The sequence below is a fragment of the Scyliorhinus torazame genome, chromosome 3, assembly GCF_047496885.1.
Source record: "Scyliorhinus torazame isolate Kashiwa2021f chromosome 3, sScyTor2.1, whole genome shotgun sequence".
In the NCBI taxonomy this organism is placed as follows: Eukaryota; Metazoa; Chordata; class Chondrichthyes; order Carcharhiniformes; family Scyliorhinidae; genus Scyliorhinus; species Scyliorhinus torazame.
Genome location: NC_092709.1, coordinates 358726294 through 358753708, shown reverse-complemented (window position 1 = coordinate 358753708; position 27415 = coordinate 358726294). Strand labels below are relative to the sequence as shown.

The 27415-nt window shown below is 51.0% G+C and overlaps 1 protein-coding gene across 1 annotated transcript in view; it reads right to left on the bottom strand.

Annotated features, from left to right (window-relative positions):
- LOC140409439 (disintegrin and metalloproteinase domain-containing protein 12-like) overlaps positions 1-27415 on the bottom strand; it is a 422048-nt gene that overhangs the window by 384423 nt on the left and 10210 nt on the right. Inside the window, exons 3-4 of the mRNA XM_072497872.1 lie at positions 15752-15830; positions 3815-3891 (exon numbers count right to left, since the gene is read on the bottom strand). Of these exons, the coding sequence (XP_072353973.1) occupies positions 3815-3891; positions 15752-15830 (156 nt within the window). The remainder of the gene's footprint in view (positions 1-3814; positions 3892-15751; positions 15831-27415) is intronic.

Sequence of the window (27415 nt, the reverse complement as noted above, 5' to 3'; positions counted from 1 at the left end):
AGCCATTTCCTCATCTCCCATTATTAAATCTCCCTTCTCATCCTCTAAAGGACCAATATTTACCTTAGCCACTCTTTTTTGTTTTATGTATTTGTAGAAACTTTTACTATCTGTTTTTATATTCTGAGCAAGTTTACTCTCATAATCTATCTTACTCTTCTTTATAGCTTTTTTAGTAGCTTTCTGTTGCACCCTAAAGATTTCCCAGTCCTCTAGTCTCCCACTGATCTTTGCTACTTTGTATGTTTTTTCCTTCAATTTGATACTCTCCCTTATTTCCTTAGATATCCACGGTCGATTTTCCCTCTTTTTACCGTCCTTCCTTTTTGTTGGTGTAAACCTTTGCTGGGCACTGTGAAAAATCACTTGGAAGGTTCTCCACTGTTCCTCAACTGTTTCACCATAAAGTCTTTGCTCCCAGTCTACCTTAGCTAGTTCTTCTCTCATCCCATTGTAATCTCCGTTGTTTAAGCACAAAACACTAGTGCTTGATTTTACCTTCTCAACCTCCATCTGTATTTTAAAGTCCACCATATTGTGATCGCTCCTTCCGAGAGGATCCCTAACTATGAGATCCTGAATCAATCCTGTCTCATTACACAGGACCAGATCTAGGACCGCTTGTTCCCTCGTAGGTTCCATTACATACTGTTCGAGGAAACTATCGCGGATACATTCTATAAACTCCTCCTCAAGGCTGCCTTGACCGACCAGGTTAAACCAATCAACGTGTAGATTAAAATCCCCCATGATAACTGCTGTACCATTTCTACATGCATCTGTTATTTCTTTGTTTATTGCCTTTGTTTATACACACGGCTGCCACTGTTCGTCGATGATGGAGGGTTTGAATGTTTGTGGAAGGGGGAGCAGCCTTCTTTGTCCTGGATGGTGTTGAGCTTCTTGAGTGTTGTTGGAGCTGCGCTCATCCAGGCAAGCGGAGAGTATTCCATTACACTCCCAACTTGTGCCTTGTGGACGGGCTTTGCGGGGGTCAGGAGGGGAGTTACTCGCTGCAGGATTCCTAGCCTTTGTCCTGCCCTGGTAGCCACAGTATTAATGTGGCTAGTCCAGTTCAGTTTCTGATCAATAGTAACCCCCAGGATGCTGATTGTGGGGGATTCAGCAATGGTAATGACATTGAATGTCAAGGGGCAATGTCTAGATCCACTCTTATAGGAGATGGTCATTGCCTGGCACTTGTGTGGTGTGAATGTAACTTGCCACATAGAACAGCGATGATTGATCTCCAACCACCACAACCATCTTCCTTTGTGCCGGGTATGACTCCAACCAGCGGAGAGTTTCCCCCCTGATTCCCATTGACTCCAGTTTAGCGAGGGCTCCTTGATGCCACACTCGGTCAAATGCTGCCTTGGTGTTGAGGGCAGTCACTCTCCCCTCACCTCCGGCATTCAGCTCTTTTGTCCATGTTGGAACCAAGGCTGAAATGAGGCCAGGAGCTGAGTGACCCTGGCGGAACCTAAATTGATGATCAGTGGGCAGGTTATTGCTGAGTAAGTGCCGCTTGAGAGCACTGTCGGTGACTCCTTCCATCACTTTGCTGATCACTTAACATCCCTTTAAAGATAAAGGAAAGGGAGCAGCAAGAGATGAGGAATGCGAATGGCCTGTTCGCCTTCATTGCAATGGGTTATACTTCAGGAATAAAGAAACTTGTTACAATTGTACAGAGCTCTGGGTGAGACTGCATCTGGAATGATGTTGTATTGTGTGCGCAGTTCTGGTCTCCTCACGATAGGAAGGATGTGGAAGCATTGGAAAGGGTGCAAAGGAGATTTCCCAGGATGCTGCCTGGGGGAGGAGGGGGGGGGGGGGGGTTACAGAGAAGGGTTACCAAATTACTCCCAGGGATGAGGGGATTATCCTGTGATGACAAGCTGAGAAAATTCAGCCTAAATTCTTCTATATTTACAAGAATGAGCGGTGGTCTCATTGAAACATTGTGAAGGGCCTTGATAAGAGTTTGCTTCTGTTGGTTGGGAATCTCAAACATGGGGCACAGTCACAGGATGAAGATCTGATCATGAAGGACTGAGATGAGGAGAAATTATGTCACTTCGAGGGCTGCGAGTATTTGGAATTTTCAAACCCAGAGGGATTTGAGTGTTCCGTAACTGACCACATTTCAGGCTGGAAGAGACAGATTTATAATCTATATTAATGACTTAGACAAGGGAAGCAAATGCACGATTTGCACAATACAGGCGGGAAGTGGTGAGGATGACACAAAGAGGCCACAGAGGGAAATAAAACTTGGCAGCTGGAATATAACATCGGAAATTGCGAAGTTGTGCACTTTGGTAGGAAGAACAAAGAAGCGGAATATTATTTAAATGGAGAGAGATTGCAGAAAGCTGCAGCACAGAGGGACTTGTGGTCCTCGTGCTTCAATCACAAAAAGCTAGCACGCAAGTTCAGCAGGTAATCGGGAGGCCAATGCAGTGTTGGCCTTTATAAAATGAGGGAAGTCCTGCTCAACCTATACAAGGCCACACCTGGAATACTGTCAACAGTTTTGGTTTCATTATCTACAAAGGTTTTACTGACATTAGAGGCTGTCCAGAGAAGGTTCACTAGGTTGATCCCAGGTATGGAGGGATTTTCTTGAGCAGAGAGGTTGAGTAAGTTGGGCCTGTCCTCATTGGAGTTTAGAAGAATGAGAGGTGACTTTATTGAGACATATCGGATTCTCAGGGGGTTTGACGGGGGAGATGCTGAGAGAACCCTTATGGGAGAGTCTAGGACCAGAGGACATAGTCTCAGAGTAAGGGGCAGGTTTAGCACAGTGGGCTAAACAGCTGGCTTGCAATGCAGAACAAGGCCAGCAGCGCGGGTTCAATTCCCGTACCGGCCTCCCCGAACAGGTGCCAGAATGTGGCGATGGGGGCTTTTCACGGTAACTTCATTGATTTAGCCCAGTGTGCTAAACCAGCCCCTGTATTTGATGCGCCTGACACCAACGCACTGCTCTTCTCAAAGCACAATCCTGGCAGGACACAGCCAGGAGGAGAAGAGAAATGTTTCAGGGATGTGCTCAAAGCATCCGTCAAGAGATCAGACATACCCACAGACTCATGGGAGACCCTGCTTTGTGGCCAATCAAAATGGAGAAGGCTCACTCAGGAAGGCACTGAACTTATTGGCGGTCTTTGTCGGGAACATGAAGAAGCAAAATCGAAGGTTCCGGAGGGAGTATACTGTGGTAAACCACTGAACATACATTACATGTATTGCGGAACACTGCCAGTGTACTCCAGTCATTACAGTAAATCCCAGCCTGCTGGCTCTATCCAGCAGGCTCTGTATTAAAGTGTATGCTCTCCTGCACTGCCCCCATTCTTGGGTCCAGCTGCCGGAGGCTTTACACCTAGCACAATAAATTGATGCACCATCAATGACCACGAGACGAATGGTGAACTATTGTGGCTGGTCGGCGGTGGCGGAGGTATCGGCGGCCCGCGTACGGTCAGGCGAGCAGGGGTCCTGGGGTGCGTTCCAAGATGGCGCAGAAGATCCATCTCCCAACCCTTCAAGCCCCACCTGTCCCCCACGTGGTCTAGTCTGCAGATTCACGTCAGACTCATCACCCATTGAACCGGAGCGGAAACAAAGTCAACCTCACTCTGAGGGACTGTCTTAGAGAGAATCCTCACTGTGAATAAATACCTCCCACCACAGTCATACAGTCACCTTTACCCAATTGAACTAGCAGCCGATAGGTTAAAAATGGGAATATTTAAGCCCACAGAAAAGAGGAAAAAACCCAAGAATTAATTGTCAGTCTTTTTACCTGAGTCCTGAGCAGGTGCTTGCAGAGACCTGGGATCCAGGGAATCTTCTGATGGAGCCTTGGTAGTAACAGTGATGCTGTTGGAAGATGGTTAAACGTCAGTCTAAAACCGCCAAAATCTCAGCACATCCCAAGAGAACACATTGACAATTCTTCTTCAATATATTAAACAGCATTACTACCAGAGAACCAATGTATCAAAGACACTGAGCGAGCATTCTAGGGGTGGCAGGGGGAACTCTAGTTTCACTGAGATGGGGAGAGATTCTCACAGGGAGGTGAAAACGTGTTCTGGTGCTGGTGTGAAGGTTCACAGATATTGGCCTAATCATGACCCCTCTCCCCAGCATCACCATTGACATCCCCGGTTAGATGAGCTATTTCCCATTGGCTCAGGTCCCATTCCGTATAACGTTTCAAACATTGAAATAAAAGCAAAATTGTGTAGAGACTGAACGTCTGAAATTTTAAACAAGTGCAGGGAAAACCCGGCAGGTCTGGAAAAGAGATGAATCATTGTAATGGAAACGTTTGCTCAGTCTCTCTTCATAAGACAGTCGCACCATCCCCGGAACAAGCCTGATGAGCCTCCCGCAATGACAAGAATATCCTTTCTGAGGTAAGGGGACCAAAACTGCGCCCAGTACTCCAGGGGCAGTCTAAGCAAACTTCTATATAACTGAAGCAAGACCTGACTGATGCACTATCAATTACGACGAGACGAGAGTAGAGAGTAATCGAGCCTTTATTACACAGAGATGTGTGGCCTCCTACAGCAGCTTACAAAATGGCTGCTGTTCGGAGAGCACACACATTTATACTCCGCCTACTGGGCGGAGCCAGCAGGCAGGGTTCTACCCCCGTACCTGTAGTACAGGGGCCTTACCGTAATACCCATATATACAATATAATACAACAGTGGTGACTACCACACTGACTCCTCCTGTACTCAAACCCTCTCGTGATAAAGGCATGTCAGAATTCAGTGACTTTCACACCTGGACACACAGGTCCCATTGTACATTTACACTTAGTCATTTCTTACCATTTAGGAAATATTTTGCACATCTGCTCCTTCTCCCAAAGTGGACTAGCTTACATTATTCCACATTATATTCCATCTGCCATGTTCTTGCTCACTCATGGGACATGATTTTTGCGGCTGCTTCCGCTGGGAGCGCAAACATCAATAATCACGCTGGCAAGATTTTGTTTTGCGATTGGCCCCGCCCCTCGCTGGTGATGAAACGAGGATCCTGATATCTATAAATGCAGATATGATCAGCGGGCTTCCCGCCATATCTACCCCTCACATTTAGAATTCTTCCCTCACCGGCGTGACATCACGATGGCTGGATTTACAATCGGTGTTTAAAACTGTGATCCAGGTCAATGGAAGCTGCAGGGGACGCACAGGTATAGCCCCCGGGGAGGAGAGGGATATGCCCAGGCAGTACCCTGGCATTTCCTCCCCAGCAGTGCACCGTCACCCTGGCACTGCCCTCTGGCACCCTGGGGCTTTACCCTGGAACCCTGGCATATCCTCCTGGCACCCTGGTACTGCTCTGTGGCAATGCCCCCTGACAGCCTGGTACTGCTTCATGGCAATGCCCTCTGACACCCTGGCACTACTCCATGGCAATGCCCCCTGATACCCTGGTACTGCTCCGTGGCTATGCCCCCTGGCATCCTGGTACTGATCCATGGCAATGCCCCCTGGCACCCTGGCACTGCTCCATGGCAATGCCCTCTGACACCCTGGCAGTGCTCCATGGCAATGCCCACTGACACCCTGGCACTGCTCCATGGCAATGCCCCGTGACACCCTGCCACTGCTCCATGGCAATGCCCTCTGACACCCTGGCAGTGCTCCATGGCAATGCCCCCTGGCACCCTGGCACTGCTTCATGGCAATGCCCTCTGACACCCCGGCAGTGCTCCATGGCAATGCCCACTGACACCCTGGCAGTGCTCCATGGCAATGCCCCCTGGCACCCTGGTACTGCTCCATGGCAATGCCCCCTGACACCCTGGTACTGCTCTACGGCAATGCCACCGGCACCCTGGTACTGCCCGGTGGGAATGCCCCCTGACACCCTGGCACTGCTCCATGGCAATGCCCTCTGACACCCTGGTACAGCTCCATGGCAATGCCCCCTGACACCCTGGTACTGCTCCATGGTAATGCCCTCTGACACCCTGGTACTGCTCCATGGCAATACCCCCTGGCACCCTGCTACTGCTCCATGGCAATGCCCCCTGACACCCTGGCACTGCTCCATGGCAATGCCCCCTGACACTATGGCACTGCTCCATGGCAATGCCCTCTGGCACCCTGGTACAGCTCCATGGCAATGCCCCCTGACACCCTGGTACTGTTCCATGGCAATGCCGCCTGAAGCCTGGTACTGCTCCGTGGCAATGCCCTCTGACACCCTGGTACTTCTCCGTGGCAATGCCCCATGATACCCTGGTACTGCTCCGTGGCAATGCCCCCTGACACCCTGGTACTGCTCCATGGGAATTCCCTCTGACACCCTGGTACTGCTCCGTGGCAATGTCTCCTCACACCCTGGTACTGCTCCATGGCAATGCCCCCGGCACCCTGGTACTGCTCAATGGCAATGCCCCTTGATACCCTGGTACTGCTCCATGGCAATGCCCTCTGAGACTCTGGGACTGCACCATGGCAATGCCGTCTGACACCCTGGCACTGCTTCGTGGCAATGCCCCCTGACACTGCTCCGTGGCAATGCCCCCTGACACCCTGGTACTGCTCATTGGCAATGCCCTCTGGCACCCTGGCACTGCTCCATGGTAATGCCCCCTGTCACCCTGGCACTGCTCCATGGCAATCCCCTCTGAGACCCTGGTACTGCACCATGGCAATGTCCCCTGGCACCCTGGCACTGCTCCGTGTCAATGCCCTCTGAGACCCTGGCAGTGCTCCATGGCAATGCCCCCTGACACCCTGGCACTGCACCATGGCAATGCCCTCTGATACCCTGGTACTGCAGCATGGCAATGTCCCCTGACACGCTGGTACTGCTCCATGGCAATGACCCCTGGCACTGCTCCATTGCAATGCCCCCTGACACCCTGCCACTGCTCCGTGGCAATGCCCTCTGACACCCAGGTACTGCTCCATGGCAATGCCCTCTGACACCCTGGCAGTGCTTCATGGCAATGCCCCCTGACACCCTGGTACTGCTCCATGGCAATGCCCCCTGTCACCCTGATACTGCTCCAAGGCAATGCCCCCGGCACTCTGGTACTGCTCCATGGCAATGCCCCGACACCCTGGTACTGCTCCGTGGCAATGCCCCCTGACACCCTGGTACTGCTCCATGGCAATGCCCTCTGACACCCTGGCACTGCTCCATGGCAATGCCCTCTGGCACCCTGGTACTGCTCCATGGGAATGTCCACTGACACCCTGGTACTGCTCCGTGGCAATGCCCCCTGACACCCTGGTACTGCTCCGTGGCAATGCCCCCTGACACCCTGGTACTGCACCATGGCAATGCCCCCTGGTACTGCTCCATGGCAATGCCCCCTGTCACCCTGTTACTTCTCCATTGCAATGCTCCCTGACACCCTGGTACTGCTCAGTGGCAATGCCCCCTGACACCCTGGCACTGCTCCGTGGCAATGCCCTCTGACACCCTGGTACTGCTCCATGTCAGTGCCCTCTGACACCCTGGCAGTGCTCCATGGCAATGCCCCCTGACACTGCTCCATGGCAATGCCCTCTGTCACCCTGGTACTGCTCCATGGCAATGCTCTCTGACACGCTGGCACTGCTCCGTAGCAATGCCCCCTGGCACCCTGGTACTGCTCCGTGGGAATGCCCCCTGACACCCTGGTACTACTCTGTGGCAATGCCCCCTGGCACCCTGGTACTGCTCCATGGCAATGCCCCCTGACACCCTGGTACTGCTCCGTGGCAATGCCCCCTGACACCCTGGTACTTCTCCATGGCAATGCCCCCTGGCACACGTACTTCTCCATGGCAATGCCCCCTGACTCCCTGGTACTGCTCTGTGACAATGCCCCCTGACACCCTGGTACTGCACCATGGTAATGCCCTCTGACATCCTGGTAGTCCTCCATGGCAATGCCCTCTGACTCGCTGGTACTGCTCCATGGCAATGCCACCTGACACCCTGGTACTGCTCCATGGCAATGCCCTCTGACACCCTGGCACTGCTCCGTGGCAATGCCCCTGACACCCTGGTACTGCTCCATGACAATGCCCCCTGACACTCTGGTACTGCTCCATGGCAATGCCCCCTGACACCCTGGTACTGCTCCATTTCAATGCCCTCTGTCACCCTGGTACTGCTCCGTGGCAAAGCCCCCTGACACGCTGGTACTGCCCGCTGCCAGGGAGCATTGCCAGGGGTCCCTCTGCGGTGGTCCATTGGGTGGGTTCCCATATCACTTGGGGGGTGGTTCTCCTTGTGTGTGTCAGTGGGGCGAGCCCCCGAGTCCGTGGGTGGATCTCCATGTGCGAGTAACGTTGAGGGGGAATGGCGTCCTCTTTCCTCTATTGGAGATTGGGGTGGCCTCGGGGTTTGCGGCTGCCAGCTCTCTCCGGCCCGTCTTGCCTCGCCCAGCGTGATGCCGTGAGTCACATTTGCAGGTGGGACACCCTAGGTCACCTCCCGGACTCAGAGGATGGTTGAGGGCCAGCATTCCGCTGAATCCCAGTCGGATGCTAAGCTCCCAGATGCTGCCCGAACACCGATGTTGGAACCGCAAAGACAAATCTGGGAACGCCAGGCTGGATGCAGTCAACATATCGTAACGTCCGAAGGTGGAGTCCGTCTGATGTCATTGTGCTGACACACAAGCGGAATGATGTCAACACTGATAGAGCGACGGCCGTCCTGACGTCTTTGGTCCAGGCCACAGGGCCTGCGGTGCTCCAGGAGTAGCACACCATCGCTGATTGGCTGACTGAGCCCCAAATCTGCATTGCACTATGACAATCAAACTCACACATGAAAACGATGTGTATTAAATGGAGATTGACCTCCTTGAGCCAGCATTCTGCCACGTGTGGTGCTGCGGTTATATCCGGTTGTCGGCTGTTGTAGCCAGTGAAATGTTGGTAAAGTTCAAGAAAATGCTGCACAATCTGAGGCGTGGAACAAACACCCTTTCACAAGTATTATCACATTGCAGAAAGGCCACTTCCTCCTGAGGTCAGTCTAACCTCCTCGGATGAGATCATAGTGTCATAAGAGTGTATACACTCATTCAAAGAGCAAAGAATACAGCACAGGATAAGGCCAACCTTTGCCAAAACCCTCAGCAACTCCTTGTGCCGTATCCCTCTATACCCATCCTATCCATGAATTTGTCAAGTTGCCTTTTGAATGCCGTTAATGTATCTGCTCCCGCAACCTCCCCTGGCAACGCATTCGACACTCACCAACCTCTGCGTAAAAAACCTGCCTCGCACATCTCCTCTAAACTTTGCCCCACGGACCTTAAACCTATGCCCCCTGGTGACTGACTCCTCCACCCTGGGAAAGAGTGCCTGCCCATCCACTCTATCTATGTCCCTCATAATCTTGTAGACCTCTAACAGGTCGCCCCTCAACCACTGTCTTTCTAATGAAAAGAGTCCGAGTCTATTCAGCCTCTCCACATAGCTAACACCCTCCAGCCCAGGTAAACCCTCCTCTGCACCCTCTCCAAGGCCTCCACATCCTTCTGGTAGTGTGGCGACCAGAATTGTGCGCAATATTCCAAGTGCGGCCTTACCAAGGTTCTATACAACTGCAGCATGACTTGCCAGTTTTTATACTCGATGCCCCGTCCAATGAAGGCTTGCATTCCGGATGCTTCGTGACTACCTTGTCCACTTGTGTTGCCACTTTCAAAGATCTGTGAACCTGTACGCCCAGATCTCTGACTTTCTATATTCCTAAAACTTTTGCCATTTTCTGTACATTTCCCCTCTACGTTAGACCTCCCAAAATGCATTACCTCACATTTGTCCGGATTAAACTCCGTTTTCCATTTCTCTGCCCAGGTCTCCAACCTATCTATGTCCATTGTGTCCTCTGACAATCCTCAACTCTATCTGCCAGAGAGAAAAAGGTTCTACACACAAGTAGTTGGGGTGCGGAATGCACCTCCTGGAAATGTGGTGGAGGCAAGTTCAATCAGGGCACTCAGGAGGGAATTAGATGATTGTTTGTTTGGAGCGATGTGCAGGACGAAGGGGAAAAGGCAAGGGCATGGCACAAAGCCATGATGCTCGGTTGGAACAATGATGGGCTGAATGGCCTCCTTCCGCACCGTAACAATTCTGTGATTTTATGATTCAAGTGGATCACTGAGATAAGGATGAGAGCAGCGGGGGTGTATGAAAAAGTATAATAATAATCTTTATTGTCACAGGTCGAAGGGCCTGTACAGCGCTGTAATGTTCCATGTTCTATGTAAGTAGGCTTACGTTAACACTGCAATGAAGTTACTGTGAAAATCCCCGCGTCGCCACATTCCGGCGCCTGTTCGGGGAGACAGGGAGAATGCAGAATGTCCAATTCACCTAACAAGCACGTCTTTCGGGACTTGCGGGAGGAAATCGGAGCGCCCGGAGGAAACATAAAATACTAAAGGACTGATAAAGTAAACACAGACCAAATGTTCCGCCCTTGTGGGGTAATCTAGAACGAGAGGTCACAGATATAGGTTGAGAGGTGGTAGATGTAAAACTGAGTTGAGGAGGAACTACTTCCCGCAGAGGGCGGTGAATTTGTGGAACTCGCTGTCCCATAGTGCGGTGGAATCTGAATCATTAAACACTTTCAAGGAGATAGATATATTTCTGATTTTAAAACGGATTAAAGGGATGTGGGAGCAGGTGGGGAGGTGGATTTGAGGTCAGAAAGAGATCAGCCAGGTTTTGATTGAATGGGGGAGGAGGCTCGAGGGACTGAATTGCTGACTTCTGCTGCTAATTCCTATTCCTATGAAGATGGTAAGCTGTGCCCAGCATGGAGGACACTGGTTAAAGTGGATGATCATTGTATCGTGTCATCGCCTTCCTGGAACTTCACGTTTCATGTTGCACGCCTGCCTTGTTTGGTCAGTACACTGGGCGGAATTCTCTCAGCCCGGGGCCAGGCCGGAGAATCCGAATCGCCCAACGCCGCCCCGACGTTGGTGTGGTTGACGTGGTGCCAGTCAAACGCCGAGTCCCGCTGGCGCCTGTACTCCTGCGCCATGTTGCGTCGGGGCCGGCGCGGACAAGGGAGACACCGCGCATGGGCGGATATCGCGCCGGTGGGACTGCGCATGCGCGGGTTCGTGCCGGACCCGCTGCGCATGCGCGCATCCCCCGGCGCCCATTCCACGGCCATTTCAGCAGCTGGAGCGGCGTGAACCTGCAGGGGCAAGAATTGCTGATCCTGAGGCCGTGTTGACACCGTCGGGAAACGCGACGGAGATCCCGTCGCCGTCAACACTTAGCCTCAGGATCAGAGAATCCCGCCCACTGTTCTATACCCCTGCTCCCTCATCTTCTTCACCCTCATCCCTCTCAATGCCCTCGCAATTGGAGGACATGTGAAGCTCGTCCATGTCAGCAGCTGGCAAGATCCCCTCCTTTGCAGCATCAGTTTGTAAGGTGCAGCAAGCCACAATGATATGTGAGGCCCTCTGAAGATTGGAATGGACAGCGTCACTTGATCAACCAGACATTCAAATCCCACCTTCATGATGCCAGTGGTTTGATCTATCAATGTCACAGCATGAACAGGGTTATACCTTCCCCTGAGAGAATGTCAGGCCACTGAACGGCTGTTATCTGCCATGTTTTCAGTGGGTAGCCAATCCAGAATGTGCTGAGATCCCTCGAAAATCTGTGCAGTTGCCTCAGGATTTCCGAGTTACAACAACTTCCTGGGTATCTGGAAGATAATGGACTGAATTCGCTGTTTCAGCGGCTAAGTGCCGGCTGAAACGGCGAATTAGCGGGTGTTTTACCACGCCAAAATCAGCGATGCCAGGACCGGGGGGGCTAGCGGCGACGTCGGGTGAAACTCCCGGCTCCCGCGCCAGAAACCGCTGGTGAATGGCCGGGTCCGTCGTCGCGCAGGCGCATGGTGATGACCTGCAGCGGTCACGCCGTACAACATGGTGCCAGCTGTGTGTGGACCCGACCTGCTATCCACGACCCCACAGCCTACCCCCGGGTCACCCCACCAGTCCCCCTCACCCTCGCAGAAGCCCCCCCACCCTCCCCGGCCAGCGGCACGGATCCCGACCAAGCGTGGCGCCGCTGGACAGAGTTCACGTCAACCGCGCAGTCGGGAACTTGGCACATCAGGGGTGGAACATCGCGGGCGGGCCTGCAATGGCGTCCGCGCGCGACGCGATTAGCCCATTTCCGAGGGGGCAGAGCACGGTTGACCGCCGTTACACCGCTGCCGGCCCCGATTTGGGCGCCGGAATAGATTCTCCGTCCGATCGCCGATTACGATATCGGTGTTGGGCAGCGGAGAATCCAGCCCAAGGCGTTCTGGTGGTTGCAGGCCAGCTGCATATTGAGAGAGTGCGACCTCTCCTGTTGGTGAATTGGTGTGAGTGCAGTCAATAGAACACCGTGCCCAAGGGAATGTGAAATCACAGAAAGAAATGCCCAGTGTTCTGGCAGCCTGGCTGGCTGCATCTCGAGAGGACTGCACATGATGGTGTGCCTCGGTAAGTGAGCTCTCCGTAACAACCTGCCTGGAGCTGGAGAGATCCTGCAGAGGGCCCTGCGGAGCCACAGCATTGCCAACCTTACCGGTGGTAATAAACCTCACTGAGTAATGAAAGACTGTCCAGCTGCTCACTTGTTATTTGTTACCAAGGGGCCGGTTTTGCTCAGTTGGCTGAGCAGCTGGTTCGTGATGGAAAGCGAGGCCAGCAGCGTGGGTTCCATTCCCGTCTCCGACTTGCCCCTCACCTGAGGTGTGATGATCCACAGATTAAATCACCACCAGTCAGCTCTCTCTCTCTCAAAAAGGAGAGCGCAGCACGTGTTACTGACAGTTAATAGGCTGGGTTCGGCGCTTCGTCATTGGGCAGAGAGCCGTTCAAATTTGAAAAAGGTTTTGTCTGAGAAACGGCGGAGAAATCGAAGTTTGAGCACCCATGCCCCGCCCTCCCGCGATGCCCCGCCCTCCCGTGATGCTCCGCCCTCCCGCGATGCCCCGCCCTCCCGTGATGCTCCGCCCTCCCGCGATGCCCCGCCCTCCCGCCATGCTCCGCCCTCCCGCGTCCCGCCCTCCCGCGATGCTCCGCCCTCCCGTGATGCTCTGCCCACCCGCGAAGCTCCGCCCTCCTGTGATGCCCCGCCCTCCCGCGATGCCCCGCATCTCTTAGGCAGAAGTCACATTGGCGCAAGTATTGACAAGTGAGAGCTGGGCGCCATGGCTCTTCAGGGGGAGTGAGAAAGTAGGAAGACTCTGTACAATGGTCGGGCTTGCTGAGGAGAGGAGCGACTTGGTGCCAAGTCCATGGACCTGGTATGTGCTCCCTGGGACCCGGGTGGTCTGGGTCGTTGCTGCCGTCGATGTTTCAAACCCTTTGGTACAAGGTGCAGGCCCCTGATGCTCCCTCTGCTGATGCTCTGGTCATTTGGGAGCCCACCCAGGCCGCCCCTCTGGAAACCCTCAGACCCCGGCTGACCCATCACCGGGATGGGCGCGGCCCAGCTCCATCAGCGGCCCACCAGGCGCTGCCACTCCTCAGTTCACCCATCAGGAGCTCAGCCCCACTGCAGGGGGCTAGCAGAGCTCAAAAATGTTATTGTCCCTCACTGAAGTCTGCGTGGATTGAGGGTGGCAGCGGAGGAGTTTGAGGCTGGCAGCGGAGGAGTTTGAGGGTGGCAGCGGAGGAGTTTGAGGGTGGCAGCGGAGGAGTTTGAGGGTGGCAGCGGAGGAGTTTGAGGGTGGCAGCGGAGGAGTTTGAGGGTGGCAGCGGAGGAGTTTGAGGGTGGCAGAGGAGGAGTTTGAGGGTGGCAGCGGAGGAGTTTGAGGGTGGCAGCGGAGGAGTTTGAGGGTGGCAGCGGAGGAGTTTGAGGGTGGCAGCGGAGGAGTTTGAGGGTGGCAGCGGAGGAGTTTGAGGGTGGCAGCGGAGGAGTTTGAGGGTGGCAGAGGAGGAGTTTGAGGGTGGCAGCGGAGGAGTTTGAGGGTGGCAGCGGAGGAGTTTGAGGGTGGCAGCGGAGGAGTTTGAGGGTGGCAGCGGAGGAGTTTGAGGGTGGCAGCGGAGGAGTTTGAGGGTGGCAGCGGAGGAGTTTGAGGGTGGCAGCGGAGGAGTTTGAGGGTGGCAGTGGAGGAATTTGAGGCTGGCAGCGGAGGAGTTTGAGGGTGGCAGTGGAGGAGTGTATGAAGGTGGATTTGGGGGGGGTTAAGAGAGGTCTGTTTTGATCCCCTTGGGGGCCAAGGACTATGCTCTATACGATTCCCCCCTCCCTTTACCTCAATGTACAAACTCCCCCGGTAATTGGGTAGGTAATAATTATTGTGTGTACTATAATAAACCTTTGTTCATGGCGATCCTTACAACGCGTTCCTGCGTCGCTTCTGTTGGATTCTACAGGGTGAAGGGGGTGTGGGTGTTGGGAACCCTGGCTGGGATTTTTCCTTTTTGGAGACTAAGACCCCACGCCCGCTGTAAAATGGGCGAGAATCACTCCGGGAGCTTTCCTCGCCAGCGGGTCCGCGCATGTGCGCGGCGGCCCACCTCACGCAGGCGTCACCGACATGGCGGAGCCACACAGCGGGCCCGCGCGGAGGAAGGTAGGTCCCTCCCAGATCGCGGTGGCCCCCGATTGCGGGCCTGGCTACCGCTGAGGCCCCCTCCCGGACTCAGATTCCCCCCGCCCCCACCAGGATCGCCACCGCCGCCGCGGGTCCCATCTCCCGGGTGGTACCAGACGTAAACGATGCCAGCGGGAGTCCGGCTGGTCGCCCGCGGAGAATCGCCGCGGGGGCCTATTTCAGCGGCCTCGACTGGCACCGCGGCGACTGCGCTGTGCGCGACTGGCGCCGATTCTCCACCAGAGAATCGGCAGCCCAGTGTCGGAGCGGCATGGCGGGAATCTCGCACGGCCCCGGCGATTCTCTGACCCGGCGCGCTCGGAGAATCCCGGCCGAGAACATTAATTTGTATTGTTTTATTAATTGTTTCGAATTAAATGTTCTCATCCACAGAGATAAACCTTGAAATGGGCCTGCCTCTGTTTCTGGGCCATGCCCACCTCTGGCCTTCCTCCAAAGACACCTCGGTAAGGCCAGGATTTGGGGGGGAATTCAAGGGATGAGGCTGGGGCAGCATCTAGTGCTCTAATTGCCCTTGAATTAAGTGACTTGCTGGGCATTTCAGGGGGTATTTGAAAGTCAACCACATTGCTGTGGGTCTGGAGTCACATGTAGGCCAGACCAGGGAAGGACAGTAGATTTCCTTCCCTAAAGGAAATGAATGAACCAGATGTTTTTTTTTTTACAAGCGACAATGATTTCATTGTCATTATCAGACTTATAATTCCAGATAATTTTATTGAAATCAAATTTCACCATCTATCGTAGTGGGGTTCGAACCTGGGTCCCCAAAGCATTACCCTGGGTCCCTGGAATACAAGTCCAGTGACAATACCACTATGCCACTGGCTCCCCTAAATGCTTGGAGTTTGGATCACAGGGTAAGGAAAATTCACAATATATCTCTCAACAACACTCCAGCGATCAGTGCCAGGGCTGATATCTAAAGAGTGGAAACTTGGACAATGTACAGGACTGACCCTGATACCCGAGATGTTTCATATAATTAACACTCACCAGAGGGGTGGGGAGGAACTAAAAGACTGAAATAAATGCTCGATCAGTATGTTTAAGTCAGTTTGATCTAAGTTTGCAAGGTATAACTCACCAGTTTTGCGCCCTTCTCTGTCAGCAAAGTCCCATTGGAACCATAGTATAATTTCTGGAACTCTCTCGGCACAAGGACACTGCGGGAAAAGAACAAAAAGTGACAATTTCTGTCCAGGCGGAGAGCAGGGTTTATACATTTCAGAATTTAACTTTTAGTTTAGGAGTGAGATTTGTAGAGATGTGGGAGCTTCTGACCAAAGGACGGATATTTAAAAGGTTTGAGTGTTGCCACCTTAAGACGTCAGAGTTTGAAGTGTAAGATCAGAAAGGTCAAAGGCCTTTCTCTCGGCTTCATAATGGTGTCAATATATTTGGGGAGCATTCCTGTCGAAGCCAGGTATTTCTAATACAACTAGTATAGGTAAAAGATAGCTGTTCAAGCATAAATATTAAGCCCCAGTTTTAAATACCCATTTAAAAATGAGAATTTCAGCACCCATAACCTCAGGTCATCTCAAAACATATAGCTTCAATAGATACATGAAACAGCATAATTCCATCATAGATTAAAACAGCACAGTTGCAAGACAATTTGACACTGCTTGTGCTGCTTTCAAGGACAAGGGCTGAATTTCATGGCAACGAGGTGGCAGGATTCCACTGCAGCTTGTAGAGCATTGAATCAAATATATATTTGATTCCAGCTTTCTCGACATGAAGTCTCCATTGTTACATTAGCCAAGCTAGCTTAAAACCAGTTTTTGTTGGTAAAGATTAAGCAGAATATCTCATTCCTTAACATAGACAAGTATGCAGATACGCAACATTTAAAGCTAATGTTGCACATTGAAGATGGACGGCTTGCGGTCAAACCAAATGTGTTTGAGTCTAACCCAAACCAATTAGGATTATATTGGGGTGTGATTAGATGATTTAAGACAGTTATGAAAGTGTACAACTGAAAAGTTTCCCCCCGCCATTTTAGTCTGTCTTTAATTCACTGCGTCTGGCAGTCTGTTAGTCTGTCAGTATGTCTTTGTAGTGATGTAGTGTTTTAATGTGTTTCTATAGTAGTGTTCTCTCTCTCTCTCTCTCTCTTTTTCATGTTTCATTTCCAGACTTTGACCTTTTAAAAGTTACTTTCGAGCTGTCTGCCTAAGCACAAAGATAATGTGTTGATTCTCTGAAAGCTTCAAATTGTCTACGAATTGCCTTTTAAATGACTTTCAAATTGTAATCAATAGAAGACAAATAAAATAATTCCTTTTGGCACCTGAGAAGTTTTAACTGAAGTTTCTGCTGAGTCCCAGTATTCGCAAAGTGCTACTGGTAACCGAATAGCAGAAATGATATAAATTCCTTCAACTTTACACAATCGAATAATACTAGGAATCTAACAACTTGGCGTAGTCCAGAAATATTATTAGATCTTTCAACTTGTCGTAGTTCGGCAGGAATAGATCCTTCAAATCCAGATTCCTTCAATTCCCCTCTCATTGTTAGAATTTGTTTTATTCTTTCACGCCCTGTGACCATGGCTGGCAAGATCAGTGCTTGTTCCCCATCCCAAATTGTCATTTAACTGAGTGGTTTTTAAGGGGGTTTCAGATGGCAATTAATAGTCAATCACATTGCTGAGAGTCTGGAGTGACACAGAAATGTAGCAATATGGCTATTGGAGCAGAAGTAAGTCATTCAGCTATTCGAGCCTGCTCCGCCATTCAATCAGATCATGGCTGATCGCTTCCGGATCTCAAATCCACCTCGGCCTCTTCCCCATGTCCTTAATGACTCCGATTCCACCGCACTATAATAATAATCGCTTATTGTCACAAGTAGGCTTCAATGAAGTTACTGTGAAAAGCCCCTAGTCGCCACATTCCGGCGCCTGTTCGGAGAGGCTGGTACGGAATTGAACCTGCGCTGCTGGCCTTGTTCTGTATTACAAGCCAGCTGTCTTAGCCCACTGTGCTAAACTATGAGGCAGCGAGATCCACAAATTCACCGCCCTCTACGAGAAGTAGTTCCTCCTCATTTCAGTTTTACATCTACCGCCTCTCAACCTCTATCCGTGACCTCTCATTCTAGATTACCCCACAAGGGCGAATATTTGGTCTACATTTACTTTATCAATCCCTCTTAGTATTTTATATACCTTGATCAGATCCCCTATCATTCTTCTAAACTCCAGCGCGTAGAAACCAAAACTATATAAGCCTGGAATCAATCTGGTGACCCTCCTCTGAACTGCCTCCAATGCCACCACATCCCTCCTCAAATAAGGAGACCAAAACTGGACACAATACTCCAGATGTGGTCTCACCAACACCCTATACAATTGCAACAACACTTCTCTACTTTTATACTCCAGTCCTTTTGCAATAAACGCTAACATTCCATTTGCCTTTTTAATTACGTGCTGTACCTGCATACCGACTTTCTGTGATTCATGAACAAAGACACCCAGATCCCTCTGCCCAGATGTGTTTTGAATCTGCTTTCCATTCAGGTAATAATTTGCCTTTCTATTTTTTTGGCCAAAGTGGATAATCTCACATTTATCCACATTAAACTCTATCTGCAAAATGTTGGCCCAATCTTCGAGCCTATCTATATCATTGAATCATAGAATTTACAGTGCATAAGCAGGCCATTCGGCCCATCGGGTCTGCCCTTGGAAAGAGCTCCCTACCTAAACCCACACCTCCACCCTATCCCCGTAACCCAACCTAACCTTTTTTGGATATTAAGGGCAATTTAGCATGGCCAATTCATCTAACCTGTACATCTTTGGACTGTGGGAGGAAACCGGAGGACCCGGAGGAAACCCACGTACACACGTGGAGGATGTGCAGACTCCACACAGCCAGTGACCGAAGCCGGGAATCGAACCTGGCACCCTGGAGCTGTGAAGCAACTGTGCTAACCACTGTGCTACAGTGCCCCCCCCCAATCTGTAAAATCTGTAGCTCCTCTTCACTGCCTGCTTTCCCACCTATTTTGCTACGTTACACTTATTCCCTGCTTGCAGGTTATTTATGTAGATTGTAAACAGTTGTGGTCTGAGGACTGACCCCTGCGGCACCCCCACTAGTTACAGCTCACCAGCCAGAGAAGGACCCATTTCACCCAACCCTCGTCTTTCTGTCAGCCAGCCAATCCTCAATCCAGTCTAGTAATCTACCCCCAATCCCCTGAGATCTCACTTCTGGATCAATCTTTTATGCGGCACCTTATCAAACACCTTCTGGAAGTCTAGAGATACCACATCCACAGGTTCCCCATTATCCACCTTGCCGTTTAGTTCCTCAAAGAACTCTAGCAAGTTTACCAAGCATGACGTACTTTCATAAAACCACGCTGACAATGGTGGATTGAGATTCGTCTTTCCAAATGTTCAGTCATCTCCTCCTTAATGATTGATTCCAGCAACTTCCCCACCACAGGGGTCAAGCTAACCGGTCTATAGTTTCCTACTTTTTGCTTCTCTCCCTTTTTGAATCAGGGCATCACATTAGCGTGTTTCCCAGCCACTGGGACCCTACCAGAATCCAAGCAATTCTGAAATGTCATAACCAATGCATCCACTATCTCTGCTGCGACCTCCCTTAACATCCTCGGGTGCAGGCCATCAGGTCCAGGAGACTTATCTGCCCTTAATCTCATCAGTTTATTCAATACTATTTCCCTAGTGATGGTTATTGTACCAGGTTCCTCTGCATTAACTGCAGTTTGGAGAATTTTAAAATTATCTTCTACACTGAAGACAGAGGCAAAATATTGGTTCAGTGCCTCCGCCAACTCTTTTAAAAAAATTTGTCCATGGGATGTGGGTGTCTCTGGCTGGGCCATCATTTATTGCTCGTCCCTGAGGGCATTTAAGAGTCAACCACATTGCTGTGGGTCTGGAGTCACACGTAGGCCAGACCGGGTAAGGACGGCAGATTTCCCTCCCTAAAGGACATTAGTGATCCAGATGAGTTTTTTCGGCAATTGACAATGGTTTCATTGTCATTTTCTAGACTTTTAATTCCAGATTTTCATTGAATTCAAATTTTACCATCTGCCATAATGGGATTCGACCGTGGGTCCCCACAGCATGATTCTGGGTCTCTGGATTACTAATCAGGTGGAAACACCACAACACCACCGCCTCCCCTAATGTGGTTCCCATTATTGCCTCACCAGTATCATCTTCTAAAGGGCCAATATTTACTTCAGCTATTCTCTTCCTCTTTATAGAAGCTTTTGATATCAGTGTTTATATAAGGGTTGTGGTGATGGGAGACTTCAACTTCCCCAATATTGACTGGGACTCACTTAGTGCTAGGGGCTTAGACGGGGCGGAGTTTGTAAGGAGCATCCAGGAGGGCTTCTTAAAACAATATGTAAACAGTCCAACTAGGGAAGGGGCGGTACTGGACCTGGTATTGGGGAATGAGCCGGGCCAGGTGGTAGATGTTTCAGTAGGGGAGCATTTTGGTAACAGTGACCATAATTCAGTAAGTTTTAAAGTACTGGTGGACAAGGATAAGAGTGGTCCTAGGATGAATGTGCTAAATTGGGGGAAGGCTAATTATAACGATATTAGGCGGGAACTGAAGAACATAGATTGGGGGCGGATGTTTGAGGGCAAATCAACATCTGACATGTGGGAGGCTTTCAAGTGTCAGTTGAAAGGAATTCAGGACCGGCATGTTCCTGTGAGGAAGAAGGATAAAGACGGCAATTTTCGGGAATCTTGGATAACGAGAGATATTGTCGGCCTCGTGAAAAAGAAAAAGGAGGCATTTGTCAGGGCTAAAAGGCTGGGAACAGACGAAGCCTGCGTGGAATATAAGGAAAGTAGGAAGGAACTTAAGCAAGGAGTCAGGAGGGCTAGAAGGGGTCACGAAAAGTCATTGGCAAATAGGGTTCAGGAAAATCCCAAGGCTTTTTACACGTACATAAAAAGTAAGAGGGAAGCCAGGGAAAGGGTTGGCCCACTGAAGGATAGGCAAGGGAATCTATGTGTGGAGCCAGAGGAAATGGGCGAGGTACTAAATGAATACTTTGCATCAGTATTCACCAAAGAGAAGAAATTGGCAGATGTTGAGTCTGGAGAAGGGTGTGTAGATAGCCTGGGTCACATTGAGATCCAAAAAGACGAGGTGTTGGGTGTCTTAAAAAAATATTAAGGTAGATAAGTCCCCAGAGCCTGATGGGATCTACCCCAGAATACTGAAGGAGGCTGGAGAGGAAATTGCTGAGGCCTTGACAGAAATCTTTGGATCCTCACTGTCTTCAGGGGTTGTCCCGGAGGACTGGAGAATAGCCAATGTTGTTCCTCTGTTTAAGAAGGGTAGCAAGGATAATCCAGGGAACTACAGGTCGGTGAGCCTTACTTCAGTGGTAGGGAAATTACTGGAGAGAATTCTTTGAGACAGGATCTACTCCCATTTGGAAGCAAATGGATGTATTAGTGAGAGGCAGCATGGTTTTGTGAAGGGGAGGTCGTGTCTCACTAACTTGATAGAGTTTTTCGAGGAGGTCACTAAGATGATTGATGCAGGTAGGGCAGTGGATGTTGTCTATATGGACTTCAGTAAGGCCTTTGACAAGGTCCCTCATGGTAGACTAGTACAAAAGATAAAGTCACACGGGATCAGGGGTGAGCTGGCAAGGTGGATACAGAACTGGCTAGGTCATAGAAGGCAGAGAGTAGCAATGGAAGGATGCTTTTCTAATTGGAGGGCTGTGACCAGTGGTGTTCCACAGAGATCAGTGCTGGGACCTTTGTCCTTTGTAGTATATATAAATGATTTGGAGGAAAATGTAACTGGTCTGATTAGTAAGTTTGCAGACGACACAAAGGTTGGTGGAATTGCGGATAGCGATGAGGACTGTCAGAGGATACACAGGATTTAGATTGTTTGGAGACTTGGGCGAAGAGATGGCAGATGGAGTTTAATCCGGACAAATGTGAGGTAATGCATTTTGGAAGGTCTAATGCAGGTAGGGAATATACAGTGAATGGTAGAACCCTCAAGAGTATTGAAAGTCAAAGAGATCTAGGAGTACAGGTCCACAGGTCATTGAAAGGGGCAACACAGGTGGAGAAGGTAGTCAAGAAGGCATACGGCATGCTTGCCTTCATTGGCCGGGGCATTGAGTATAAGAATTGGCATATTGCAGCTGTATAGAACCTTAGTTAGGCCACACTTGGAGTATAGTGTTCAATTCTGGTCGCCACACTACCAGAAGGCTTTAGAGAGGGTGCAGAAGAGATTTACCAGAATGTTGCCTGGTATGGAGGGCATTAGCTATGAGGAGCGGTTGAATAAACTCGGTTTGTTCTCACTGGAGCGAAGGAGGTTGAGGGGAGACCTGATAGAGGTATACAAAATTATGAGGGGCATAGACAGAGTGGATAGTCAGAGGCTTTTTCCCAGGGTAGAGGGGTCAATTACTAGGGGGCATAGGTTTAAGGTGCGAGGGGCAAGGTTTAGAGGAGATGTACGAGGCAAGTTTTTTTACGCAGAGGGTAGTGGGTGCCTGGAACTCGCTGCCGGAGGAGGTGGTGGAAGCAGGGACGATAGTGACGTTTAAGGGGCATCTTGACAAATACATGAATAGGATGGGAATAGAGGGATACGGACCAAGGAAGTGTAGAAGATTGTAGTTTAGTCGGGCAGCAAAGGTGTGTGGCTGCCTCCTGAAGCAAAGCGTCCAGGTAACTCTCCCCCACCCTGCTGTGCCGCAGTGTCTGAAGCTCAGACTCCAGCTCATCAACTCTGAGCCGAAATTCCTCAAGCAACAAACACTTGCTGCAGATGTCGTCACTGCAGCTCGGAATGAGATTGACCAACTCCCACATCATACAGCTACTGCACATCGTCTACCCAGCTCCAATAGCAGACAGCTACAGCACATCGCCTGCCCAGCTCTCATATCACACAGCTACAGCACATCGCCTGCCCAGCTCCCACATCATACAGCTACAGCACATCGCCTGCCTAGCTCCCACATCATACAGCTACAGCACATCGCCTGCCCAGCTCCCACATCATACAGCTACAGCACATCGCCTGCCCAGCTCCCACATCACACAGCTACAGCACATCGCCTGCCCAGCTCCCACATCACACAGCTGCAGCACATCGCCTGCCCAGCTCCCACATCATACAGCTACAGCACATCGCCTGCCCAGCTCCCACATCACACAGCTACAGCACATCGCCTGCCCAGCTCCCACATCACACAGCTGCAGCACATCGCCTGCCCAGCTCCCACATCACACAGCTGCAGCACATCGCCTGCCCAGCTCCCACATCACACAGCTACAGCACATCGCCTGCCCAGCTCCCACATCACACAGCTACAGCACATCGCCTGCCCAGCTCCCACATCACACAGCTACAGCACATCGCCTGCCCAGCTCCCACATCATACAGCTACAGCACATCGCCTGCCCAGCTCCCACATCATACAGCTACAGCACATCGCCTGCCCAGCTCCCACATCACACAGCTACAGTACATCGCCTGCCCAGCTCCCACATCACACAGCTACAGCACATCGCCTGCCCAGCTCCCACATCACACAGCTGCAGCACATCGCCTGCCCAGCTCCCACATCATACAGCTACAGCACGTCGCCTGCCCAGCTCCCACATCATACAGCTACAGCACATTGCCTGCCCAGCTCCCACATCATACAGCTACAGCACATCGCCTGCCCAGCTCCCACATCATACAGCTACAGCACATCGCCTGCCCAGCTCCCACATCATACAGCTGCAGCACATCGCCTGCCCAGCTCCCACATCACACAGCTGCAGCACATCGCCTGCCCAGCTCCCACATCACACAGCTGCAGCACATCGCCTGCCCAGCTCCCACATCACACAGCTGCAGCACATCGCCTGCCCAGCTCCCACATCACACAGCTACAGCACATCGCCTGCCCAGCACCCAAATCATATAGCTACAGCACATCACCTGCCCAGTTCCCACATCATACAGCTGTAGCACATCGCCTGCCCAGCACCCACATCATACAGCTACAGCACATCACCTGCACAGCTCCCACATCACACAGCTACAACACATCGCCTGCCCAGCTCCCACTTCATACAGCTGCAGCACATCGCCTGCCCAGCTCCCACATCATACAGCTACAGCACTTAATACTCACCGCTCTGTTGCACCGCACTCCGAGACTGCTCCCTGGAGACAAGGCCGTGAATCCCCGAGGCGAGTTCCTTAATACCCACCGCTCCGCGCTCCGAGACAGCTCACTGGAGGCTAGGCCCTGAATCCCTGAGGTCACTTACTTAATACTCACCCTCCGCGTCTGCTCCCCGGAGACTGGGCGCCAAGGTGAGTTCCTTAATACTCACCACTCCGCCCTCCGAGACTGCTCCCTGGAGACTAGGCCTTGAATCCATGAGCTGAATTATTTTATTCTCACTGCTCCGCTCTCCCAGACTGCTCCCTGGAAACAAGGCCTCGAATCCCCGAGGTGAGTTCCTTGATACTCACCACTCCGCCCTCCGAGACTGCTCCCTGGAGACTAGGCCATGAATCCCCCAGTGAGTTACTTTATACTCACCGATCCGCCATGATCATAATCAATCGTGGAGCAGGCTGGATGGGCAAATGGCCTCCTCCTGCTCCTATTTTCTCTGCTTCTATGTATTTAGTTTGCCTCACAATAAATTAAAACTATCTACTAACATTCCTAATGACTTGCTGTACCTGTATACCAGCCTTTTGTGATTCATGCACAAGAACACCCAGATCCCTCTGCACCTTCGAGCTCTGCAATCTATCATTGTTTGGATCATTCGCTTTTTTTTATTCTTCCTGCCAAAATGGCCAATTTCACATTTGCCCACAATGTACTCTATTTGCCAAAGTTTCTTCCCACTCACATACCCCACTTATGTCAATTTGTGGCCTCTTTATGCCCTCTTCACAATTTACTTTCCGACCTATCTTTATCATCAGCAGATTTAGCAGCCATCCCTTCAGCCCCGTCATCCAAGTCATTGGATCACTGATCCCCATGGAACACCACTCGTTGCATCTTGCCAACTTGATAAGGACCCATTTGTGCCGACTCTCACTCTTATCCAACCAATCTTCTATCCATGCCGATATGGTTCCTCCGACACGATGGCCTTTTATTTTCCGCAATAACATTATGATGTGGCACCTTATCAAATGCCTGCTGGAAATCTAAGTGCAGTACATCCACATGTTTCACTTTATCTACAACACAGGTTACTCCTTCAAAGAATTCCAATAAATTTGTTAAACATGATTTCCCTTTCACAAAACCATGTTGACTCAGCAAAGGTTGTGCCCGGCATGCACTGCTTTCAGAACAATAATTTTAATTTTAATAATCTTTAGTGTCACAAGTCGGCTTACATTAACACTGCAGTGAAGTTACTGTGAAAAGCCCCGAGTCGCCACATTCCGGCGCCTGTTCGGGTCACAGAGGGAGAATTCAGAGAGAGAGAGAGAGAGAACAAGAGTGTCTCTTTCACTTTCAAGGTCTAAACGGTTCTGCCCAGTTCTCTCAAAAAGCATCACGCAGGAGCCAATCACTGATCGTTGTCAGGCAGAACACTGTCCCAGGCCAACCCACTGGTTGCCAGTTAACCAATTGATGCTTCAAATCTGGTTCCTGAGATCCACTGGTGTGCCTGGTGCTGTACGGCGGCAAAGTGGTTCACACTACTGCCTCACAGCGCCAGAAACATGGGTTCAATTCCGGCCTTGGGTCGCTGTCTGTGTGGAGTTTCCATGTTCTCCCCGTGTCCAAGGGTGTGTAGGTTGGTTGGGGTTATCGGATTACGGAGTTGGGGGGGGGGGGTGGATAGTGGGTCTATGTACGGTGCTCTTTCAGAGGGTTAGTACAGACCCGATGGGCCGAATGGCCTCCTTCTGAACAATAGGAGTTCTATGATTCTATGCTCCTGGCATGCTCTCCTGCACTCTTCATTGAACCGGGGTTGATCCCCTGGCTGGGTGGTAATGGTGGAGTGGGGGATATGCCGGGCCATGAGGTTACAGATTGTGGTTGAACACAATTCTGCTGCTGCTGATGTCCCACAGTGGCTCGTGGATGCCCCGTCTTGAGTTGCTACATCTGTTCGAAGTCTATCCCATTTAGCACGGTGGTCATGCCACACAGCACGATGGAGGGTTTCCTCAATGTGAAGACGGGCCACTCTGTGCCCTTGCCACCCTCAGTGCTTCCTCCACGTGGTGTTCAACATGGAGGAGAATTGATTCATCAGCTGATGGTGGCCGGTACATGGTAATCAGCAGGAGGTTTCCTTGCCCATGTTTAACCTGAGACTTCATGGGGTCCAGGGTCCATGTTTTTTTAATAACTTTAGAATACCCAATTCATTTTTTCCAATTAAGGGGCAATTTAGCGTGTCGATTCCACCTACCCTGCACACCTTTGGGTTGTGGGGGCGAAACCCACGCAGACACGGGGAGAATGTGCAAACTCCACACGGACAGTGACCCAGAGCCAGGATCGAACCCGGGACCTCGGCGCCGCGAGACTGCAGTGCTAACCACATGCGCCACCGTGCTGCCCTCAGAGTCAACGTTGAGGACTCCCAGGGCAACTCCTTCCTGACTGTGTACCGCTGTGCCGCCACCTCTGCTGGGTCTGTGCTGCCAGTGAGACAGGACATACCCAGGAATGGTGGTGTCTGGGACGTTGCCTGTAAGGTATGATTCTGTGAGTGTGACTATGTCAGGCTGCTTGATTAGTCTGTGAGACAGCTCTCCCAACTTTGACACAAGCCCCCAGATGTTGGTCACAGGGTTTTATAGACTAGACCGGGCTGGGTTTTCCGTGGTTGTTTCTGGGGCCTCAGTCGATGCCAGGTGATCAGTCCAATGCAATTCCTTTTCATAGACTTTATAGCAGTTTTGATACAACTGAGTGGTTGGCTCGGCCATTTCAGAGTCAACCACATTGCTGTGGGTCTGGAGTCACATGTAGGCCAGGCCGGGTAAAGACGGCAGATTTCCTTCCCTGAAGGACATTAGTGAACCAGATGGGTTTTTACAACAATCGACAAGGGTTTCATGGTCACCTTTATTGCCACGAGCTTTTTCTTAAATTCCAGATTTATTCGGTGAAATTAAATTGCGCCAGCTACCTTGGTGAGATTTGAACCCATGTCCCCAGGGCCCCTGGGCCTCTGGCTTACTTGTCCGAAGACATTACCATTAAACCGCCACCTCCCACTTGGGAACCTGCCAAGAGCACTGCTCCAGTTTTCTGACTTCAGCTGTACAGTGTCCTCCCCCTCCGCATCCTTCGAGGTGAACACAACCTCCTGCACTTCGTCAGGTTTCAAGGTAGCCCCACTTTGTTGTGTGAGACTGTGTAGAGTGCAGCTCAGTCATTCTGGAGGCCCTTGCTGGATGGCACTCTCCAGTACTCGTAATGATCTAGGTGCTGGAAATTCATTTTCAGGAGGACAATTATTCAGGAGCAGCCAAGCTGGCAATGTATCATTGCCTTAGTCTTCATAGCAGGTTTCCCAGTATTCCCAGGGTTTTGAGTCACGCAAGAGCCTCGAACAGGTACGGCAGTTGTGAACGCTGAAGGATAAATAAGTCTGCGTGTTTCGTGGAAATAGGCACACAATGAAAGATGACTTTCATTTTCATATAGACTGACACATTCGATCTAGCCTGAA